The 21,780-nt window shown below is 41.6% G+C and overlaps 1 protein-coding gene across 1 annotated transcript in view; it reads right to left on the reverse strand.

Annotated features, from left to right (window-relative positions):
• SLC9A2 (solute carrier family 9 member A2) overlaps positions 1–21,564 on the reverse strand; it is an 87,369-nt gene extending 65,805 nt beyond the window's left edge. The window contains 1 exon segment of the mRNA NM_001163960.1: positions 21,270–21,564. Within this exon segment, the coding sequence (NP_001157432.1) occupies positions 21,270–21,564 (295 nt within the window).
• Positions 21,565–21,780: the final 216 nt, after the last annotated feature.

Below are 21,780 nucleotides of genomic sequence, written 5' to 3' on the forward strand. Positions count from 1 at the left end.
GAGAGAAATGTATAGCACTAAACGCATTTATTAGAGAAGAGGAAAAGTCTCAAATCAATAATCTAGCCTTCTACTTCAAGAATCTAGACAAAGAAGAGCAAAATAAACCCAAAGGAAGCAGAAGGAAGGAAATTATAAAGAAAACAGCAGGTCAGTGAAATTGAAACCAGAAAACTAGAAAAAACTTCAATGATATAAAAAGCTGTATCTTTGAAAAGACCATTAAAATTGACAAACCTCTAGCAAGACTGTTAAAAAAAAGAGAAGACACAAATTATTTATATTGGGAGTTAAACAGCGATATCATTCAGACCCTGGTGACATCAAAGGGATGATAAGGGAATACTAGAAAGTACTCTACACACATACTTGACATCTTAGATGAAACGGACTGATTCCTCTAAAAACACAAACGGCCGCAACTCACCTCATATGGAGACAATTTGAATAGCCCAATAACTAGCAAAAAGAATTTAATCTGTAACTTAAAACTCCTCACAAAAGAAAACTCTAGGCCCAGATGGTTTCACTACTGAATTCTACAAAACAACACTAATTCTACACAATCTCTTCCAGAAAACAGAGGAGGGAGGAACATCCAGTTCATTTTATGAAGCTAGTACTACCCTGATATCAAAACCAATGACAGTATAAAAAAGAAAGCAACAGACCAATGTCCTTTACTATGTTAATGAGGTGACTTTGGAATGTCCCTAGGTCACCTAAGGATGGGGCTGGTTGCCAGGAGAACCAGCCATGTGATTAGAGGGTTGGAACTTTCAGGCCCACCCACCCTGACCTCAGGGAGGGGGGAGGGGCTGGAGACTGAATCACCCACCAATGGCCAGAGATCTAAGCAATCGCGCCTGCATAATGAACCCTCCATAAAAACCCAAAAGGACTTGGTTTGGAGAGCTCCCAGGTTGGTGAACACGTGGAGATTCGGGGAGAGTGGCACACCCGGAGAAGCATGGAAGCTCTGCGCCCTTGCCCCATACCTGCCCTGTGCATCTCTTCCATCTGCCTGTTACTGAGTTACAGCCTTTTATAATAAATGGGTAATCTAGTAAGTAAAATGTTTGTCTGAGATCTCCAAACCACTCGTAAATTAATCGAATCCAAGGATGGGGTTTGTTGGAACCTCTAATCTATAGCCGGTCAGTCAGAAACACAGGTGACAACCTGGACTTGCGGCTGGCATCTGAAATAGAAGGCAGTCCTTTGGGACCAAACTCTTAACCTGTGGGATCCGATGCTCTCTCCGGGTACAAAGTGTCAGAATTGAGTTGAAGTGTGGGAAACCCAGCTGATGTCCAAGAATTGCTTAGTGGTGTGTGGGATAAACCCACACCTTGGAATTGGGTGCAGAATTACAGTGCAGATGCAAAAATCATTACCGAAATATTAGCAAAGAATTCAGCAAAATATAAAAAAAATTATACACTATCACCAAGTGAGGTGTATTCCAGGGATACAAGGCTGGTTAAATATTCAAAGACTAATCAATGTAATTCATCCTATCAACGTACTAAAGAAGAAAAATTACATGATTATACCAATCAATGCAGAAAAAGCATGTGGCAAAAGTTCAATCTCCATTCATGATAAAAAGCCTCTGCAAACTAGCAACAGAAAGGAACGTCCTGAACTCGATAAAGATCATCTACGAAAACCTGACCAATTCCAAATGCCAAGTTTTAACTACCATGCACAAAAGTGCTCAGATGGCACAAAGGTGGCCTGCTCACTTTTAAAACCCCAAGTTGGTGCTCAAGACACATATGTTGAAAAAATGATTGACTAGCCTATAAATCATTAGATGAAAATCGTATATATTATGGGAAAATCATTGCAAAGAAAATACTCATCCTTCCTAGAAACTGATAAATAACTTATATCATTACTTACTCTTTCATTCATTGACTCACAAGCATATCCAAGCACTCACCATCAGGAAGCGTGCAAGTCACTAGAGACACAGCAACAACCAAGACAGACATGGCCCTGTCCTCAGGAAGTTTACCATCTATGGGGATGAAGGATGTCAAGGAGGTCATTACAAAAGTAGTGCTTATTATAGAGAGGGGAAAGTCATGATGGAACCACATCACAGGGTCCCTAATCTTGTCTGCCCCATGAAGGAGGGGCCCCTGAATGAAACAATGCTTCACCAGAGAAGAGAAGAGAATCAGAAATTGTCAAAGCCAAGAGGGGTATGAGGCTCTTCCAGGCAGAGGGAACAGCACATACAAAACTCACTAGAGAGGGCACAGGTGTGGCCCATCGGAGGTGCTGCAAGAAATCCAAGAGACAGGGTGAAAGTAACTTATCCTGGGCCTTGTCACCCACAGTTTGGATTCATCTGAAGGTAGAGGGAAGTAATAACACCCAACATGGGCAAGGATATGAGAAAACACAAACGTTTTTCATTGAAGACATTCACTCAGTGTGTTGAGTGGACAGTGAGTGACCCATGTGGCTCTCTGCCCTCAGTAGCACTGTGCCAACGTCTTTAGCAGACACTGAGTGTCTAAGCTCAATGAGTGTCTAAGTACATAAAGAGCACCTATGGCACTAGAGTCCACAGATCCCCCTGAGGGTCTGTTTCACCCACTAGAACACGTTCACAGGGCTGTAGCAAGTGTTACTCACTTTGCACTTCCATTGCCCCATATAGTGCGTAGCAGGTGGACAAAAATGGCAATAAAGAGAAAAGCTCTTAACCTTCCCTTTGATCCGGCTATCCTCCACGCTATGGAGAGACACACGGGGAAAATGCATCGGGGGGCGCATTATCACTGGGGGTTCCGAGACCTGAAAGCTAAAGATCTGTGCTCGCCTTTCATCACAGTCCTCGCATTCCTACTTCCAACGTTTCTGTTTTCTTCAATCTTTAATTTTACTCTTTTATTTCCCAATGGAATGTACAATCAACTGGTTTGCATCGAATTGTGCTAAAGGTCTATGCTTTTATCACTGCTGGTAATTTCCACGTTTGTCTCAGTTTCGTTAAGGCTGTAAAAGTACACTGTTCCTCCTTAAAATCTCCACTTTCACCAAACACAAAAGAACAAATACTGTACAATCCCACTTACATGAAGTAGCTCGAGCGGTCAAATTCATAGAGACGGAAAGTAGAATGGCGGTTAGCAGGGCGGGGGGCAGGGTGGGGGAGCTATTGCTTAATGGGCACAGTTTCTGTTTGGGAAGATGAGAAAGTTCTGAAATGGATAGCGGTGATGGGTGCACAACATTGTGAATGTACTTAATGCTACTAAATTGTACACTCAAAATGGTGAAAATGGTAAATTTTATGTTATGCCTGTTTTACCCCCATGGAAAAAATCTTCACTTTCATTTTTCACTCTCCTACTTATTCTTATAAATTAATTATGACAAAGTAAAATGAACTATTGACATAACTGCATAAATACTACTAAACAAGCACAAAAAGATGACGTTGCTAAAACTGATCTCTGCTGCCAGGCACTGTCACCATGCATATCCCCCAAAACACTGACTCATCAACTGGTCCAGGCCACCAAACTGGGCCTCGAAAAGGCCTCTCTGAGTGGTCTTACAAAATGTGCAAAGCACGGACTGTTCACAAATAAAAAGCAAAAAATCAGAATTTTCTGAACTTCGAAGGGTAAAATAAGTAATTTTAACAAATATGCTCATAGAAAAATGTCAAGAGGAAAACAGTTGAGCAAATTATAGCATGTTAACACAGTGCAACAATCTACCACAGCATGTTTAATATATCAGTACTTTTAAGTGTTTATTCAAAATAATGTTCAGTGAATGAGCACCAGAACAGTCACAATAGTGTCTTAATTATATTTAAAACTGTTAAATCCAGGGCTGGCCCAGTGGCACAGCAGTTAAGTTCGCACGCTCCACTTTGGTGGCCCAGGGTTCGCCGGTTCAGATCCCGGGGGCAGACATGGCACCACTTATCAAGCCATGCTGTGGCAGGTGTCCCACGTATAAAGTAGAGGAAGATCGGCATGGATGTTAGCTCAGGGCCAGTCTTCCTCAGCAAAAAAGAGAAGGATCAGCAGCAGATGTTAGCTCAGGGCTAATCTTCCTCAAAAAAAAAAAACTGTTAAATTCATTGATTTTATTCATAGATATATTTTTTTAAGAAAAGTGCCTCTTTTATGGGACCTGAGAATCTACTTAGACTCTAAGACCAGATATGATATTCTTATTTAAATTGACAAAACAGAGACATTTTAGTGAGGGTCAGTAACATTTCATTAGGATATCAAGCACCGTCAGGATGACACTGGTTTACTCGTAGAGTTTACCTTTCGTAGATGATGGAGTTGCTGAGCGACTTAACTCCATGCCTGAGGCAGCCTCTGGTCTCTGCCAACACTGCTTCCCACGCCTGTGCTCCTTATTCAAGGTGTAAAACATGAACACTTCCACTCAGACATCCCATGACAGCCTTCCCACGTTTATCAACGATAAGAGTATGTCACCATTTTTCTTTCTTTCTTTCTTTCTTTTTTTGTGAGGAAGATTGGCCCTGAGCTAACATCTGTTGCCAATCCTTCTCCTTTTGCTTGAGGAAGACTGTCCCTGAGCCAACATGTATGCCAATTTTCCCCTATTTTATGTGAGATGCCACCACAGCGTGGCCTGACGAGTGGTGCTAGGTCTGCATCCAGGATCCGAACCTGTGAACCCTGGGCCACTAAAGCCAAGCACACAAACTTAACCACTACGCCACTGGGCCGGCTCCTCTTTCTTTCTCTTTTTGTACTAGGATCACATTCTAAGAACGGTATATTAACTTGACAAATTCCTACCGATTCTGAGTGCATAAGTATCGCGATCCACAGACTCAGCTCCCTGACATATAACCAGGTATAAATACTGGAAACAAAATTTCATGCAACATGAAAAAGTCTGGACCAGAGACTGCAAACTGGCAGGCCACCGGCCATTACGGCCTATACACCTATTTTGTTTGGCTTATCTGGTGTTTCTGAATATTGAGCTACTCTTCAGAAACTGAAAGTTTTCACATTCTTCTGTCTGGTGTATCTTGACAGGTCAGCAGACTGCGCCCTCTGTCCCCACTCACGCCAATTTGTGCAAGGTGGCAATCAGCCGGGCAGGGGTTCCTCCAGTCAGGGCAGGTGCTGGTTCTGCAGCTCGCCTGCCAGCTTCCTGCTCCCCATCCCCCACCACCCTCCCCCCATCTCATGGGGCACGCACACACACTGCTAGGCCCATACTGTCTGCTACCCGTCTGGACCTCAAGTCCAAAAGCCAATCTTCAGATGCTACTGAGACTGCAGTGGACACTGGGGTGGGGGAAGCTTCCGTTCTGTTTCTCATCACTGTTCTTTTTACACTCCTGACTTCAAATCTGAACCACAGCAATGAGAATACAACTTAGGCACTGGGATTCCATGAATTACAGGACTCGCCTCCCATCACTTAAGTAAATGAATGAGGACTTAGCTCCTCAGGGGCTGGGGCTGCCTCCCTGTCTCTTCTGGGCCCCATGGCTGGGTTCTGTCAACGGTGCGAGTTCTCTGACAGGTCCTAGGCAGCACACAGATTTGGTGAGTTCACGTCTGCAGGCTGAGAGAATTTAGAGGCTACACTGCCAGGTTGGGCGTTTCCTCCTCATTGGAAACAGGTGAATGCTAATCTGATCCCTGAGCCAGGGCTGGGCACAGGATTTGACTCATGCCCTTGCCTTATTACCACCTGCATTAAAATCCTTTCTTCAATCTCAGCTTCATCATTTCTATTCCAGGGCCATCAGCAAGATAACATCAATTCTCAGTATATATTTTTCTCCCCACAAGAAGTTGGGCCCAAAGAATTAGCCTACATCTAATGAGCTGGAAAAGTATTTTTGCTGGGGAAGACTTGCAATCATCCATAAGTAGAAATTTCCTATTAGATCTTAACTAGCATCCTTGTAATTACTCATGACAACTTAAAGTTGTAAGTGTATGTGTGGGTGTGTGCAGCAGTGTGCATCACACATGCAGACTAATACACACACACAGAGTCATCCATAAACCCTGCTAGTTCATGGCGCTTCAAGAAAGATGCTGTATCCATGGTGACAGGGAGTTTCCTGTCATACAAACAGACACATCTCCTGGTGCCAAAGGCACAGGTGGCCGGAGAGGCTGCTCTCAGGAATTTGATATGAAGAAAAAAGACCATATCTGTCTGGATTTCAAGGAAAGTCACATATTGAAAAAAAAAGCAAGCTATCCCATCAAATGATAGAAAGAGTTCTTTGGTTCCACACTTGGAGTTGTTCTATAGGAACCACGCTCTAAGCAGGAATCAGGGGCCTGGGAAGATGCTCCTGGCACAAATCCTGAGGCTCACAGCGACCTGCAGGGTGAACAAACAGGCCCAGAGTCTCTCAGTTTTCTGCTGTCCGAATCAACTTTGGGCAGGCCAGTCACAAGAGAAGTTCTCCTGGCTTTAAAGAGGCTGAGCTACAGCGGTGAGCACACGAGGCACAGTGCGAGATGAACAACTCCACTGATGCTGCTCCCATCTTGGATCTAATAGCATCTCTATATTCCTCCAACATCTCTGCAAAATCTATTCCAATGAAGTGACAATCACAGGCTACGGCTGCTAGATGGCTACTTCTGTAGTACAAAACTCACTATTTTTCAAGGAATTTTCAAAGAGATTGACATGCAAAAGACTGACTAATGAGCACCTATGTAAAGCACACACATCATAATTATTTTGCGTATTGCTCTTGTAAAAAACAAATCAATTTCTTCCTTTCCAAGACAAGTTTGAGGGAAGCCAGTGAAGAAATAGAAAATAAATAAACACTGTACTTTTCTGTAAACGATATTTCTCAGTTTTTATTTAGAGTTTTTCATGGTTTGGAACTTTACATTAGATCCCTTATCACTAACCGGCTTTCAAAAAACCAAACCAATTATGTACTCTACTGCCGTGGCGACTTCCTGCTGAAGTAGACCATCTTAGATTACTCTGTTAAAGGGTCACATTCTCCTTTCTGAAGCTACAGGTGGCACAGGCCGGGAGGATGCATTCCAAAGATGTTCAGTTCTTGCTATCCACACGCTCAGATTCTATGGCAGCCAGCAGAAGAACAACGTGAGGTTTGTGTCACGAATTTTTGCAACACACTCCGTGAGCCAAGGGCAACCAAGATGGAATACACACACTGCACCGTCCAAATAGCCCAGAAATTATAACTGGCTCATAACTGCACCCTCACTGCCCACCGAGGCAGCAACTCTGCCCTGGAAATAATAATGACATCGGATAGTTTTCTAAGCATGATTTCAGCATGTATTACGTCTGGGTGTGAAATATGTGCCTCCCCAAGCCCAGTAAGGTAATCCACAGATGCCAGGGGAATTTCTAATACAGCTAGGTGGGAAACAAGATCCATGCTGTAAAATGCTGAGTGCGGCCCTTGGACACACCGAGTATTCTTATTTAGAAAAGTCTTCGACTCATGTTTCATGGGAAGCACAGCGTAAAGTCGTCACAGAACTCGTTCTGAGCCTGTCAGGACTGCAGGATGAGATTTCCCAGCGAAGGAGCCGATTCAACGGCCGTCATCTGATTCTAAGTATCTTTAACTTTATTGAGTTTCATCTCTGCGTGCCTCTCAGCCCCCACCTTTTTCTTTTTCTTCTTTTTCCATTTTAGTAACCGAAAGGTTTTGACCAAGAAAGGATTATCATTCAAGAAAGGAGATCATTCCAAGGGTAAGAACTTTCCAGTGACTAGGCATTATTTAGGAGGAATGACAGATCCAGGGAGTGGTAGGTGACTATTTCTGAATAGACCCTTCGCGCAGTCAAGCTGACAAGGGCAGGCGGGGAGCACTTGGCTGGGGGAGCGGTGATAAGGACTCTGGCGTACTGTCACCTAGAGTCGAAACTTTCCACGCAGGCCAACAGTTGAAAGCCATTTTTACTCCATCGCCCCAGGCTAGATGTTAAATCCTGGGATTTGTCTTTGAACCCATGTGTTAGTAAATGATTTATGCCAATTCTAGTTTCGTTGTTTGCCCACTGCTATCATTAAGCTGTACCACGTTATCCAGGCAGCCGACCCCACCCACCCCACCACCTTGTCTTGGAGCTTTATTTTCTGTTTGGCTTTTATTCTTTTAAGAGCCTGCCTTCTAAACAAATTTAGCACTTGCTTAAAATAAATACATCAAAGTGTAGTAAAGGAACCCACAATGGCCAGTAATCGCTACCTAATTTCATTTTTCAAATAAGTGGTTGCTAAGACTCAACTGCAGTCACCAGTGACTTACTTGGAGGGGAACTACTTGCATGCTGGTGGCTTGGGCTAACCTAAAAAACTACGCTATTTGGTAAATTACACTTATTTTCTAAACTTCCTAGAATCATAACATTTCCATTCACTTTGCTTCCTTTCTGGCTTCTGATTACCAGCTCAGTGGTCTCTGTACCTCCACATGTCCCCATCACTGCAAAGACCAAAGGGGTTTCAACGGGTACGAGGATGCACACGTCTTAAGGCTTCTTATGTAGATTCTTATGGTTCTACCTTTATCATACTTATTATGTTTCATTAAAATAATAGTCAAACCTACTAATACATTTAGCGGAAAAATGGCGGACTGGAGTCCTGCCAATTATATGCGTTTGTTCAGAGATTTGTCAGAATACTAACAGCTCCCCTGGTTTCAGTGGCCTCAAAACACAAAACTGCAACATCAAGACGAAATGAAAAGAAAAAGACAAAAAAAAAAAAATCACCGCAGAGGGAGTAAAGTCATTAAATACATAAATTAGCTATCTTATCAACCCTTAGCGCTTGTGAGCTGAGCTTAAGAGTGTGAGCCCATGAATGAATGCCAACAGTAAAACAAAACAAAATAAAGACTCTTCTGAGAATGAAAATAGATTACAGATGCAGATTACAACTGAAAATATCACACAGTATTGAGCTTGTAGACATCAGTAGCGTTAGCTGTGTGCATTCTCAGCTCCACAGAGGCACACCTCTCAGAAACACCAGACCCTGCCCCCAGAGCCTCTCCTTGAAGAGGGAGGGACGTGAGCACACAGCCCGCAGACCAATAAAGAAACAATCACACGTCAGACAGTGATAAAAGCATTGAAGAAAGTAAGCCTGGGCACCAGGGCACAGAGAGATGGAGGCAGGAGCTATTTCAAGCAGGCAGCCGTATTTTCGAATTCCCTTAAAAATGTGAGCTCCTCAAGCTAGAGGCAGCATCTTCACACTCTTCCAGACAACTCACAAGAGAATACACAAAGAAAAATGCCATTCTCCTAAGAGGACTAACTGACACTCAGAGTGAGGACATCTCTACCAACCCTGAGGACCAGAAATTCCAACCAGATAGAAAAGCAGAGGCCACAATTTCTCATTATCATTTCTCGTCATTGTTTTAGTGTTTAGTTAGAGAAAATACACCCAGCAATGTGTGATTCTGCCTTAGAATACAGGTGATGAAGAAAGCCAGTTAACAGTTTTAAAATAGCAATAATTACTTTTGGCAGCATTTTGCTGTAAATTTCTTTCCTACCTAGTTCCTAATAAAAGTCCATTTGGACAAAAAGTACAAGGGGACTTGGAAACCATCTGCTGAAAACCGCATCTCTCCTGCCTGTGCGTGAGTTGACATGTCTGGGGACTGATGACACTGAGTAGAGACCCAGCAGCTCAGGGGATCAGCAGGACGGTCCAGAAGAGGGCCTGCTCCCATGGGGGGTCTCCCCTGCCTGGGAGCCCCGCGTGCCGAGCCTTCTCTGCTGCCCTCTACCTATTAGGTCCGGCTGCTGGCCCTTCAGCATCCCATCAGGAACTGGGATAAAGCAACGAGTCTGCACCACCTTTCATTTTCCTTGCAAACTAACTTAAAAAGGCAGGAAGATGATTTTTAAATTTATGCAACACTGGAAACCCAAATATGTATGACATAGAGAGAAACCTACACATGACAACAACAGCAGGAGACAGGAACTAGACAATCTGACAACTTGCTACGGAGCAACTGGGCAAAATAGACTTTCATGGTATAATGCTATTACGCTTTGGGGAAGGAAGCAAGACATCTGTTCTCATCCAAGGGCTGACCAGATTTGCAAGGCCTATAAGATAGCAAGTTTTCTAAGTGCATTAACTTCATCCTCACAACAACCTAATGAGGAAGCTACTATTATTATCCCATTTTACAGATGAAATAACTGTTAGAGAAGTTTATTAACTCACCCAACATCCACAGCTAAGAAGTGTCAGAGCTGGGATTTTGGACTACAGAGCTTAAGTTAGCACTCCAAGTATACATAATAATAGCATATGCACGATAAGTACAGTGACCAATAAATTATCATCCAAACTAGGATATTTGAGAGTGAAAGGGCATACTATTGATTGATATGTTGCTAGGACAGAAATGTAAACCATGGATATAATGGACAAACCAGGAGGTATGGTTACCTTAATTACCATATGATTAAATTGAGATGAAACAAAAAGTGTCTCTAAATATTCATTTACTCAGTAATTATTTATTGAGTACCTACCACACGTCAGGACATAGAGTATCTATGTGTTCTAGACAGTAAGCCAAAGAGATAAGAGTGCCTTCTCTCACGGAGGTTACGCCCTGATGAATGTCATTTATGAGTGCATGTGTGCGTGTGCAATTCAATGTGTGTATGGCTGTGCAACAGTGAAGCAGATTAAACAGCTTTCCTTCTGTAAATCTGTTGGGGTTGAACTTTGGCCTATCAAAATTTACATGGTAGCCCAAGTTATATGTGTTGAACCTTTAACCTATGAATTCTTAACATGTCAAATATATATATTTCAAAAGCATTAGAACTCTACATTCTCTAAGGTGTGGATGGTGGAAAAGACTAGACTGAGATTTAGACATCTAGACTCAAGTTCCAGCAGATACCACTTAGGTGTTATCCCACCTTGCCTTTTCCTTAGCTCTTTCTGTCCTATCCAGCTTCCAGAGTTGTTGGGAGGTCCTGCAAATCTTAACTTTAGAGTCACAATTTGCTTTCATATATTATTTCAGTGGTCCACACAGCGCTCCTGCGAAGTAGGCAGGGTGTTCTAATCATTATTGCCTGATTTTACAATGGAAATCTGAGACAGTCAAAATGAGGTCATAAGGGTCGAGCACAAGATTCAAGTGCAGGCTTGTGGCTCCAGGTTAAGAGTGGGTGACCCAGGCACATCCAGGCACTCTGGAGACCACAGACAGATAGCTAGAACTTTACTCTCCAGGAGAGGTAGGGTGGCAGGGTGAGACACAGCGGAGTGATGAAGGACACTAGCCGAGGACCCCATCTCTACCACTTAGCAGCTGTGATGCCGTGGACAAGCTACTTAAGCTCTCTAAACCTGTTTCCTCATGTATCTCTTAAAACTGGGAATAATCACGGTGCCTACCTCCCAGGGTGACTGCGAGGACTAAATAAGACGATGGGTGTCAAGCACGTGGCCCAAATACGTGGTATGGGATAAAGCTCTGTCTTTACTAGCTATTATTATTTTACTAAAGAAACCGTAATAGAGGGATTACCCAGTCTCACCCATCTCCACCCTCCAAGGCCACAATACAAGACTTCACTCGGTTGCATTACACTGCTCAGGTTTCCCAGCCTGTGGATCCCCGGGAAACAAGCTCAGGAATAGGGAGGAGCAGGATTGCCAGTGGCGGAGTCGCAGAAATACGGCAACAGAATTGTTTTGCTGCCTTGTGACTCCATGAGGAACCTTCTGTGGATAACAAAACCTCAAAACTTCTTTAGAGTGCTTTCATATGCAGGGTGGGCATGGGAAACCTGGTTCATTTTCAGTTGAAATTTCTAAATATAATTGTGAATTTGATTTTTCTTTTCTGTCTTTCACATGTGAGTTTCTGTATGCCAACACTAAGCAATAACATGAAACTCACATTTAAAATATGATTCTGCCACAGCCGCATGGAGAGCTCTTAGAGGAGTTCTCGTGCCCTCCCCTGTATTACTGGAGAGAGGGAGGAATACACACATCTTCAAACAAGGGATGAACTTTAAAAATCAAGATTAGAAAGGCCTTGGACAGTGATTTGCAGGATTGTTGCAGGAAGTACATCAATTATGATTCATTACATTTAAAGATGTAATTGCAAGAGAGTAACCTATAATTTTGCATGTCTCATTTAGAATGACAATAAGCCCCTGTCTACGCATCACTTTAATATAATAAACACATGCTTCTCTTAGCTTAAGTTCCTTTTGCTATAAAAGTAAAATCTTTGTTATAAATGATTTCCTCCACTACAGAGTATCTCATATTATCCCTACGGAGATATTAAACAGATGGAGCTGATATCCAGCCCTGCTTCTACTAATCAAATGCAGGTACCAAGCAGATGAAGACTTGTCAGGTCACAAGACAAAGTTAATGGCAGAACTGGAATTGCAACAGGGTCTTCCTACTTCTAATCTGGGGATAGCTTTTCCAAAACTTAGGTCCAATAATTCTTCAACTGCTGACCTATTTCTCTTCTATCGGAGCATGAAAACGTAGAAGATAAAACAAAGGGAGAATAGTCACACCTCCACATCCTGCAGATAGACAAACTAGGAAAGTAGGTACTATTTTCACCTTAAACAGAATCCATTACAATATTCTACTAATATCATAGAACATAGTCATGGAGTTTAAACATTACATAGAAAGCATTTCTTTAAAAAGGTGGCCACGGAGCCATCCAACAACGTGGACACAGATAGAGCCTCCTCTCATTACAAACATATAATATTAACAGGTAGCCATGTTCAAAATACAGGAAAATGTCTAGGAAGCCAGAAACAAGGAGAAAAATCAAAGCAAGAGATGTCAGTAGGATTTCAAGCCACCGTGAACCAGGGTGATACCACACAAGATACCTGCCTCATGGGCTAGGACCTGACATTGGAACACTTACATGAGCACAAGAAATCTGACCTCAGACCAGTAAGGGAAGGACTCATGCATAAACTCCTGAGCCTCAAAGGGCTACTTTATCATAAGTAAATAAAAAGTAAAAGATGCATATAGCCAGAGAAAAATGGAAGGAAACCTATCAACTCTTTATGGCCTTGGGCAGAGGGAAAACTCACCTGTGAAGTAAAAAATTCCCGGTCTACATCACATACAGGTATAAGGTCGATTACAGTACTTGCATCATATGGGAAACCTAAACGAAGAACCAACTAAAACCAAGCTAATACTAAAACCCAATCACTGAAACCCGGGGTCTCAGCAAGAACACTCAAAACTATTTTGCGAGAACCTCTCACAACTTAAGGAAAACAGACCACTACCAAGTAAACATCCTTTGCTGAAGCTAAGCTTACAAGAGAAAATATAATCCATAAAGGAAGTAAATATCCAAAAGGGAAAGTCAGTAAATGTGGTAAACATAAGAAGTAGCAACCTAACAACTAAAAACAAAAGAAAAGTCTGGAAAAAAAAAGACTATAAAATGAATATAGTTTAAGTAAATTAAAGAATGAAAGGAGGAATAAAAACTATAATTAAACAGTAGAACACTACAAAAAAAATGCAGATAGACTTGAAAAAGAACCAAAAAAGCTTAAATGACATAATTAAACATAATTAAAATCAAAAGTCCAATGAGTAGGTTAACCACAGATTAGAAACCCACTGAGAGTAATATGGTAGGCTGGAAAAAAATCTGTTAAAATCACCAAGAGATATAAGGAAAAGGAAAAGAGGCTAAAAATATGAACCAGCAGATAAGAAATATGAAAGCATAACAAGTTCCAAGCAAGAAAAATAAAATAAATCCATATACAATGAGGAAAGAGCACACTATCAGAAATAACCAAATAAAAAATCTTAAATACAAGCAGAGAGAAAAGTTAGGTTAATGCCAAAGGACAATGAGGGTAAGGAGATAATTCTCCCTAGCACAAAAGAGGACAGAAAGTGATGAAATAATATCTCCCAAATTATAAGTGGAAACTCCAACCTGTTATATAATCATTCAATAGAATAATCAAAATAAAGACATTTTAAGACAAAGACCAAGAAAATTTATCATTCAAAGGCCCTCCCTGAAGTACCCAGTAAAGGACATATTTCAGTAAAAGGAAGGCAATCTGAAAGAAAAGGAGAGACAGAAGAAGTCACAATGAAAAGACCTGGTAAGCACGTTTCCAAATCTATGTAAACATTGCTTACAAAAATTAAAAACTAATTTGGGGGAAATTAAATATAAACCAGGTCTAAATTACAAGGCAAAAATTAGAATTCTGAAACAGGCAGATAGCAGTTAACTTTTTTTAAAGTTTAAGTATTATTCAGGAAAAAAATAAAACAATAATAAAAATAACAAATATTATGTTTACTATGTTCCAGGAAATTATTTTAACATTTTACATATATTAACTAATTTAATTTTCACAACAACCTACGACTTGGTACTTTTATTATCCCTATTTTACCAACAGGGCAAATGAGCCCAGAGAGTTTAAGTTACATACCAAAAATTATACAACTGCAAAATATGTAGGAAAATGTACCTGGGATGTGAGCCAAAGCAGTCTGTCCTGGCTCCTGTTAAATTAGGTAATCATATTAAAATTGAAAAGTAACCACAAAAGGGATAGAAACAGATTGTATAATAATGTAGAAAACATAAATGAAGAAAACAATTGACTAAGCCAACATACGGCAAGAAAACAAAACTAAAGACACCAAGCAAAGCACAGTAAACAGAGAACAAAGTAAATGTAAATACATCGTTACTCACAATAAACGTAATTACACTTCTTTTTAAACTACAGACATTTGAAAATTTAAATTAAAGATACAAAATCCAGCTATATGTGACTTAATGAGATACATCTAAAGGAATAGTATCCAGTTGATTTTATAGTAATGGTATAAGAAAAGATACGTCTGGAAAACACATATGTGGAAAGACATAGAGAAGGAAAAAACATATGTGCAAAAGCCAGTTTTATTTTGAACAGCAACAGTAATAAAAGAAAAAATAGACTGAGCCAGAAGAAAATTACTGAAAATAGATAAGTTAGTAACTTAATAAATTAAAGGAAGAATTTACTCAGAAGATATAACAATATTGAATTAGTTTGTACCTAATAACATAACATCAAAATATATAAAGCAAAAATTGACAAAGTTATAACAGTTATTAACTTACAATCTTAGAGGTTGATTTTAATGTACCCCAGAACCTAACAGATAAAGTAGCCTAAAAATTTGGTAACGCAATTAAAGATTTGACCACCATAATTAGAAATTTGAGCTAGTCTGTGTATGTGTGTGTCTGTATATGTGAACAGGTGCCTGCATAAAATCCTGCACCCTATAAACAGGGAATACACAATCTTTTTCAAGCAAGCATGGAAAATGCAGTTAAAAAGTGGCCACATATCAAGCCACAGAGGACATCCCAATAAATATAAAAAATCAATATCAGGCCTATCTAACCAACATGTAATAAAATATGGATAGATTAAAAAGTAACTGCATCTCCATATGTTTATTAACCAAAAACTACAATTCTAAATAATTATTGGGCTAGAATAAAAAATCACAAGGGAATTTAAAAATACTGAGAACTGAACAGTGAAAACTCTATGTATCAAAATTATGCAATGCAACTAAAGGAGAACAGAAATATACATTTCTGGCCTTAAATACATATATTGTCATTCCTCTACGATGTACCCATTTGGATCATGGGAATTCATCTTCAAAAAGAGTTTGATTTGATATTCCTATTTCAGCTCATGAGACATTCCTTTGATTTCATAAAGACCAAATTGGATGGTATAAACATTAAGTTGGTGGCTGAGCACCTTGATGAGATACACTAAGCAGTCATCTTTCCAGTTTATCACTGATATGTTGTGTTAAATTCTCCTTTCAGAATACAGATGGTTTGCTAGTTAATAGCAAAAATGATTTCACGCAATCTATTAGGAAAGTATAATTTCATTTGCATCATCTCCCTGAATTCTTTAGTCTTTAGTCCTTGCCTTTCTCTTTATTGGTATTATTATAATTCGCAATAAATGTGAATTTACATAAACCTAGAGTATCATGAATATGTTTTGTTTGTAACATAGGTTTAAGTGTCAGTTTATCATAGCTTTGAATTCAACAAGAACAAGTAACTAACCATATTTTGGAGAAATTTATGAAAGGAAAATGACTTATTAGGAGTTATGATAACTACATTATTGAAATAATTTTGTCCATTTTAATAAGACTAATGTTATTTTAGCATAAGAGCATGCCAATTTTGGAGCTCAGGATTTCATAAAAATATTTACCACAGAAATAACTGAAAATAATATTAATTATGTTTTCAACTATAAGTGTTTTTTCAGGGATTAATGACCCTTGTAAAGTGGGAATCAACATATTAGAAAACAAGTAAATTCAATAATTAATGAGCTAAGCTTTCTATTCAAGAATTTAAAAAATAATAGAATACACTCAAATAAAGTAGGATTGAGCAAATAATAGAGAGCAGAAAGTGATAAATTAGAATCCAACCAAAATCAAATTCTTTGAAAAAGTATAAAATGGATAAATTTCTGAGAATTTTGATCAAGGTAAGGAAAGGCAAAAATAACAATATTAGGATAAAAAAGTAGAGTATAAATACAGACAAAGTAGAGATTTTTAAAATCATAAAAAACAACTTTCTTCCCATAAGTTTAAAAATTCAAATGAAATAATGACTTTCTAGAATAGCAAAAATACAAATACCAAAATGACCTAAGAAGATATGGATATGCCAAATGGAACCATAAATTTTAAAGCAATTGAATCATTGGTGAAAATCTATCCACATACAAACCATCAAATTCATTTGGTTTTACAGGTGAGTTTTTACAACCCCACAAGGAACAAACAAGCTCATACAAAAGGTTCTTTGTATACTTCTTAGGTCTTCAAGACTTGTGAAAGAACTCGGTAAGAAATAAAGCATCCCATTAAAGATAAATATTATTATCATTGGTAAAGTTGATACAAAGAGTAACATTTTTTTGGTGAAAAATTATCTGCTATTATTTTTAAAGGTACGAACATATTTCTGTGATACAGTGATAAAATTCTAGAAGGCATCCGAAATGGTCCTTAGAAAGAATACGAGAAAGCTGTTGAAGTCATGTTTCAGACAGAAAAGAGAAAATGTATGGTTAGCCCAATGGGAAGAGATGGAGGCTTTGAGCCAGGAAGGAATCAGAACTCTTTTAGCTGTATTAGGAACAAACACACGCCATTAAGAAGACTTGGCTTTCGAAGTGTGTTTGAAGAGAGATGTGGTTCAAACAACAGGGAAGATCATAAGCCTCATTCACTGACTAACTAGCTGTTGAATATGCTCCAGGAAAACCAAACATGACAAAGAGAAACAGATCAAGGACAAGGATAGGTTTTTCCAGAGATCAATATCTTGCTAATTCAGGAAGATATTAACCAAAGAAACTCTCTGGTTTCCTATTTCACATTCAAGATAACCCGGAGCCCAGAGGAGAAGGCTTCATGAACAAAATTGCTTTCTGTCTTTCCCTTAAAATAATAGTACAAGTTATCTAATTTCAAGACAACAGATGGAGGGAAGTGAAAAATCCTGCATCCCAACCCCAAGTTTGAAGGCAAGGGAAATGAAGAGGGCAGGGTGAGTGCTGACACCTGGAAGGCAAGGCACATGGGCCAGCTCCACAAGACCACAAGATAAGTGGGGGGGGGGGGGGGTCTGGGGAGCCACTCAGGACAAAGAAGGGAGTTCTGTCACTTTAAACACCAGGAGACCGGTGCTCTGTCCCTGAACCTTGAACAGAAACAGAGCGCATGCCCAAGTCCACCCAGTTTAGGACGAATCCCACTGACCAGCTTCATGGCCAAGGAAATCAGAAGAGGCCATCTTAGAACACTCCAGCAAATTCTTCTCTTCTGAATTCTTCTGCTACCTATTATTGCAGGCTGTAGAACTCCATCCCTGTGTACAGGATTTACCAAGCAAAGCATGCATTTACAACTCCAAAAAAAGTCAAGTCACTCAAAATACAAAGAATCAAAATGAAAGAACAAGAGTTCACGCGTATGAGGATCTCAGTGAAAAACAAATTGGGAGATCTTTCTTGCCCAAATTTAAATTGGCTACGTTCTGTTATTTATTTCACCTACTTCACATACACATACACAACATCATTGTTGTTGTCACCATCATTTTAGGAAAATTTAAAACTTCAGACCTTTCTTTTTGACCAAATAATTAGGATGTCGATACTCCTTGATAATCAGCTAAAAGAATGAAAAGTTAAGTTGAATCATTCAACACTTGGCCAAAAATGTATTTTCCCACTTCTGACTGTAATATTTCTAGGATTATATTGTGCTTCAATCTAGAAAATCATTCTGAATTCACCATCAAGCATGATTTAAATCTCCTAGAAATGTTATTAGGGACCTCCATTTGGGGCAATGTGCTGTCCTTGTTAAATTAATCACTAGCAATGTTTCTCCATGTTCTCCGGGGGGAGGTAAGTTCAGGTACACTAGGTACACGGCATAAAAGTGTCCCAAACAGAAACCATGGCATTTTGCAGGAGTTAACCCTTCTGCTGCCTCATAGCCTCACGTCCCCCTGCACAGCTCAATTTAGCATCCTACTTAAATATGAGCAAATTAAGTCCTACAAGCAACCCCAAAATAACAGTTTTTCCAGTGCAAAAGTTAAAATAGAATTTGAATAACTAGATGACTGTTTAATGGGCTATAAAAGTGTCCCATGGTACCAGGAAAGTCTTGCCAAAGCCAAATAGAAAGTTTAGGGCCTGGGAGCCAGGGTGTGGGGGATCTCTGGGCATTTCCGGGCTCCTGAGGAACAGAGCTACAGCAGGACAGGGTTGGACTATATTCAGGAAGAACCTAGAAGACCCCAAATACCAGTTTTGGGTCTTTAAAACTACACTTTCTGCTCTCAGAACTATACCCTTCACCCCACCCATGGCAGTCTCCACTCAGACCCCTCTCTGCTCAGACCCTTCTGGCCAGGGGACATGGATGTCTGTCTGTGTTTCTGTCTCTGTGCCACCCTAGATGCAGGAAAGAAAGAGGGAAGAGTAGCCAAAGAAGTTCAGAACTTGGGGGAGGCAGACAGATGGGAAGAACAGCAAGTGCCAGGGAAGATAAATACAACTGGGTAAGAAAACTGCCAGTGGGCAAATCAGTAATGCCCAGCACTGTTCTAAGAATGTTACACATATCTACCCTCATTTAATCTTCACAAGAAAACAAGCATCCAAGAGAGACATGAAGATGAGACATCGGCCAGACCTGGGTGGAATTCTGGCTCCCACACCCCAGCAAGCGAGCCTCCCCATCTCTCAGTTTCCTCCTATATGAAACGCGGTAACCATCCCTACCTGGGATGGTTGTGAAAATTAGAGATAATGAACTTAAGTGCCTACCAGCGGCTGTTATTAGTGTAATTAATCAGATTAAAATAATCAGAAGTGAAGAACAGAAGAAAGAGTTGTAATTGAATAGAAATGGCAATAAAGAAGCAGTAATGGAAACAGGGCACAAAAGCACCCACCAGCAGGCACTCACTCCGGGAGAGAAAGGGAGTGAAGAGAGCCTGCATTTGGCTCCCCACTTTGTGTGTCCCTGGGCAACTCCTGTAAACTCTCTGAGTTTCCATTTCCACCTCTACCAAGCGGGAGTGCCCATGTGGCAGGATGGTTGTGAGGACCATAGGAGGAGATGGCACCTGAGTTTATGCAAATGTGCGCATCTGCTTGGTAGAAGGGGAAGTCCAAGTCCCTTGATTCCACTTTTCAGGGGGACTTAACACTCAACGAGAAGAACCATGTCAAAGCCAGGCAATTACCGACTGCAAAATCATTAAATAGCATGTGCCTCCTTTGGTCACCATTAACAGAATCTAATTAATTCAATCTGACATCGAAGGTTCGCTTCAGGCGAAGCTCCCACAACTTCCACCCTTTAAACCATCCCTGTACCTGCTTTGTGCTTCCCTCCCAATTTATGCTTCTGTTTATTCCTCTCTGGAATGTTGTTGCCTTTCATCTCCAACTGACCATATCCTGGTCATCCTTGAAAACGCAGCTGAAATGCTGCCTCTGCATGAGGAAATGATTCCTGCCTCCCTACACTACTGCATTATCCTTCCCAAACTGCTCACCCTACCGGGCACTTTCCTGTATTATGATGGATCACTGGCGTGGATGCCCTCTCTCCCACCAAGCAACAAGCTCGAGGATGACAGGCAATGTGTCTTCTCATCCTTTATGGAGACCTGCCTCACCTTAGAACTCAGGGCCTTTCACTCGGCAAATGTATAAAACGTATGTAATAATGCAAAAATTCTTTTGACCTAATATCTTTTTTGAATCCTTACAACAGTAGTTGACATATTTTAAGATTAAAAAGTATTTGAGATACAAAGTAAAAATAATGTAAAGCACTATGATCATAACACAAGTTTATGTGGGGGGAAAAATGAAGATGAGAAAATACATTCTGAGGCTTCTGCTTTCCAAAGGAGAGTTAACTCATTAAAGGTGGACTGAAAGTGGGTTACTTATTTTTTAAAATGCATTTTGCCTCACTGGCCTCAGTCACCTAAGAAAATGCTTCCTGGAGAGGGACAGCCTCAGCCCAAAGGAAGGAGGACACAGGGCGTTCCCGACGCAGCTGCAGGCACTCAGGTGTCCCTGGTCCTCTTCCACGCACCTCATGAGTCAGGGGCGCGCCAGGGTCTGTGCCACTGCCAAGGCGCATCTCTCTCCTCCAGCATCCAGGGCTTTGACCATTTTAGCCTAGGAGCTCGCCTGCGCCTCTCTCCCCGTGGGTGAGATCAATCAACTTCAGCCTACTCGCCTCCTCCCTCAATAAACAGGCCTCGACTGTGGCAGAGGGCTGTCTCACTTGGCATCTGAGGCAGAAATAAGCAGCAAATCGCTAAGTTCCTATGGGCTAACACCTAGGGGCAATTTCAAGGCCAATGCCCGCTTAAGAACGAAAGCAGGAAACTGATCCTCCAGAGGTTCCTTTTGACCAGAAGAAGCTGCTCTATCTGTTGCCCCTGTCCTGGTCCGCGACCAGAGGTCAACTCGCCCACCCGGACATCGTCCGGGGCCTCCCCTCCCGATGGCCCCCGCCCCACCCCGCGGGTCCACCTGGCTCACCTATCTTGGCCAGGGAGGCCAGCAGGATCCACAGGGTGATCTCGAAGGGGATCTGCACGTGGGGATAATCCAGGGTGAACACGGGTAATCGACTCTCCTCGAACGGCGTCGTTCCGGGAGCCACCACGCTCGCGGGGCTGGGCGGGCTGGAGCTGGTGCCCATGGCTCTGGGCGCGTCCAGCAGGGTCTCAGCCAGGGTGCCCGCCGGCCCCGCCACCTGCAGGAGCAGCAGCAGCAGCAGCAGCAGCGGCGGCGGTGGCGCCCTCAGGCTCCGCCCGGTGCCTGCCGGCTCCATGGGCTCGGCTCCCGGCGCGGACGACGAGTCGGGCGCTCTGCCCTCCGCGCGCTCAGCGCATCGCCCCGGGCAGCGCCGCCCCTCGGGCCCGCACCCTGCGGGGCAGCGACAGCCCCCCGCCGCCGCCGCGGAACCGGGGCTCTGCAGCCGAGGGGCTCGGGCCGCGCTGCGAGCGGGCACACTGCCCGGCCGGGCGCGCACGGCGACTCGAGGCCA

The sequence above is a fragment of the Equus caballus genome, chromosome 15, assembly GCF_041296265.1.
Source record: "Equus caballus isolate H_3958 breed thoroughbred chromosome 15, TB-T2T, whole genome shotgun sequence".
Taxonomy (NCBI): domain Eukaryota; kingdom Metazoa; phylum Chordata; class Mammalia; order Perissodactyla; family Equidae; genus Equus; species Equus caballus.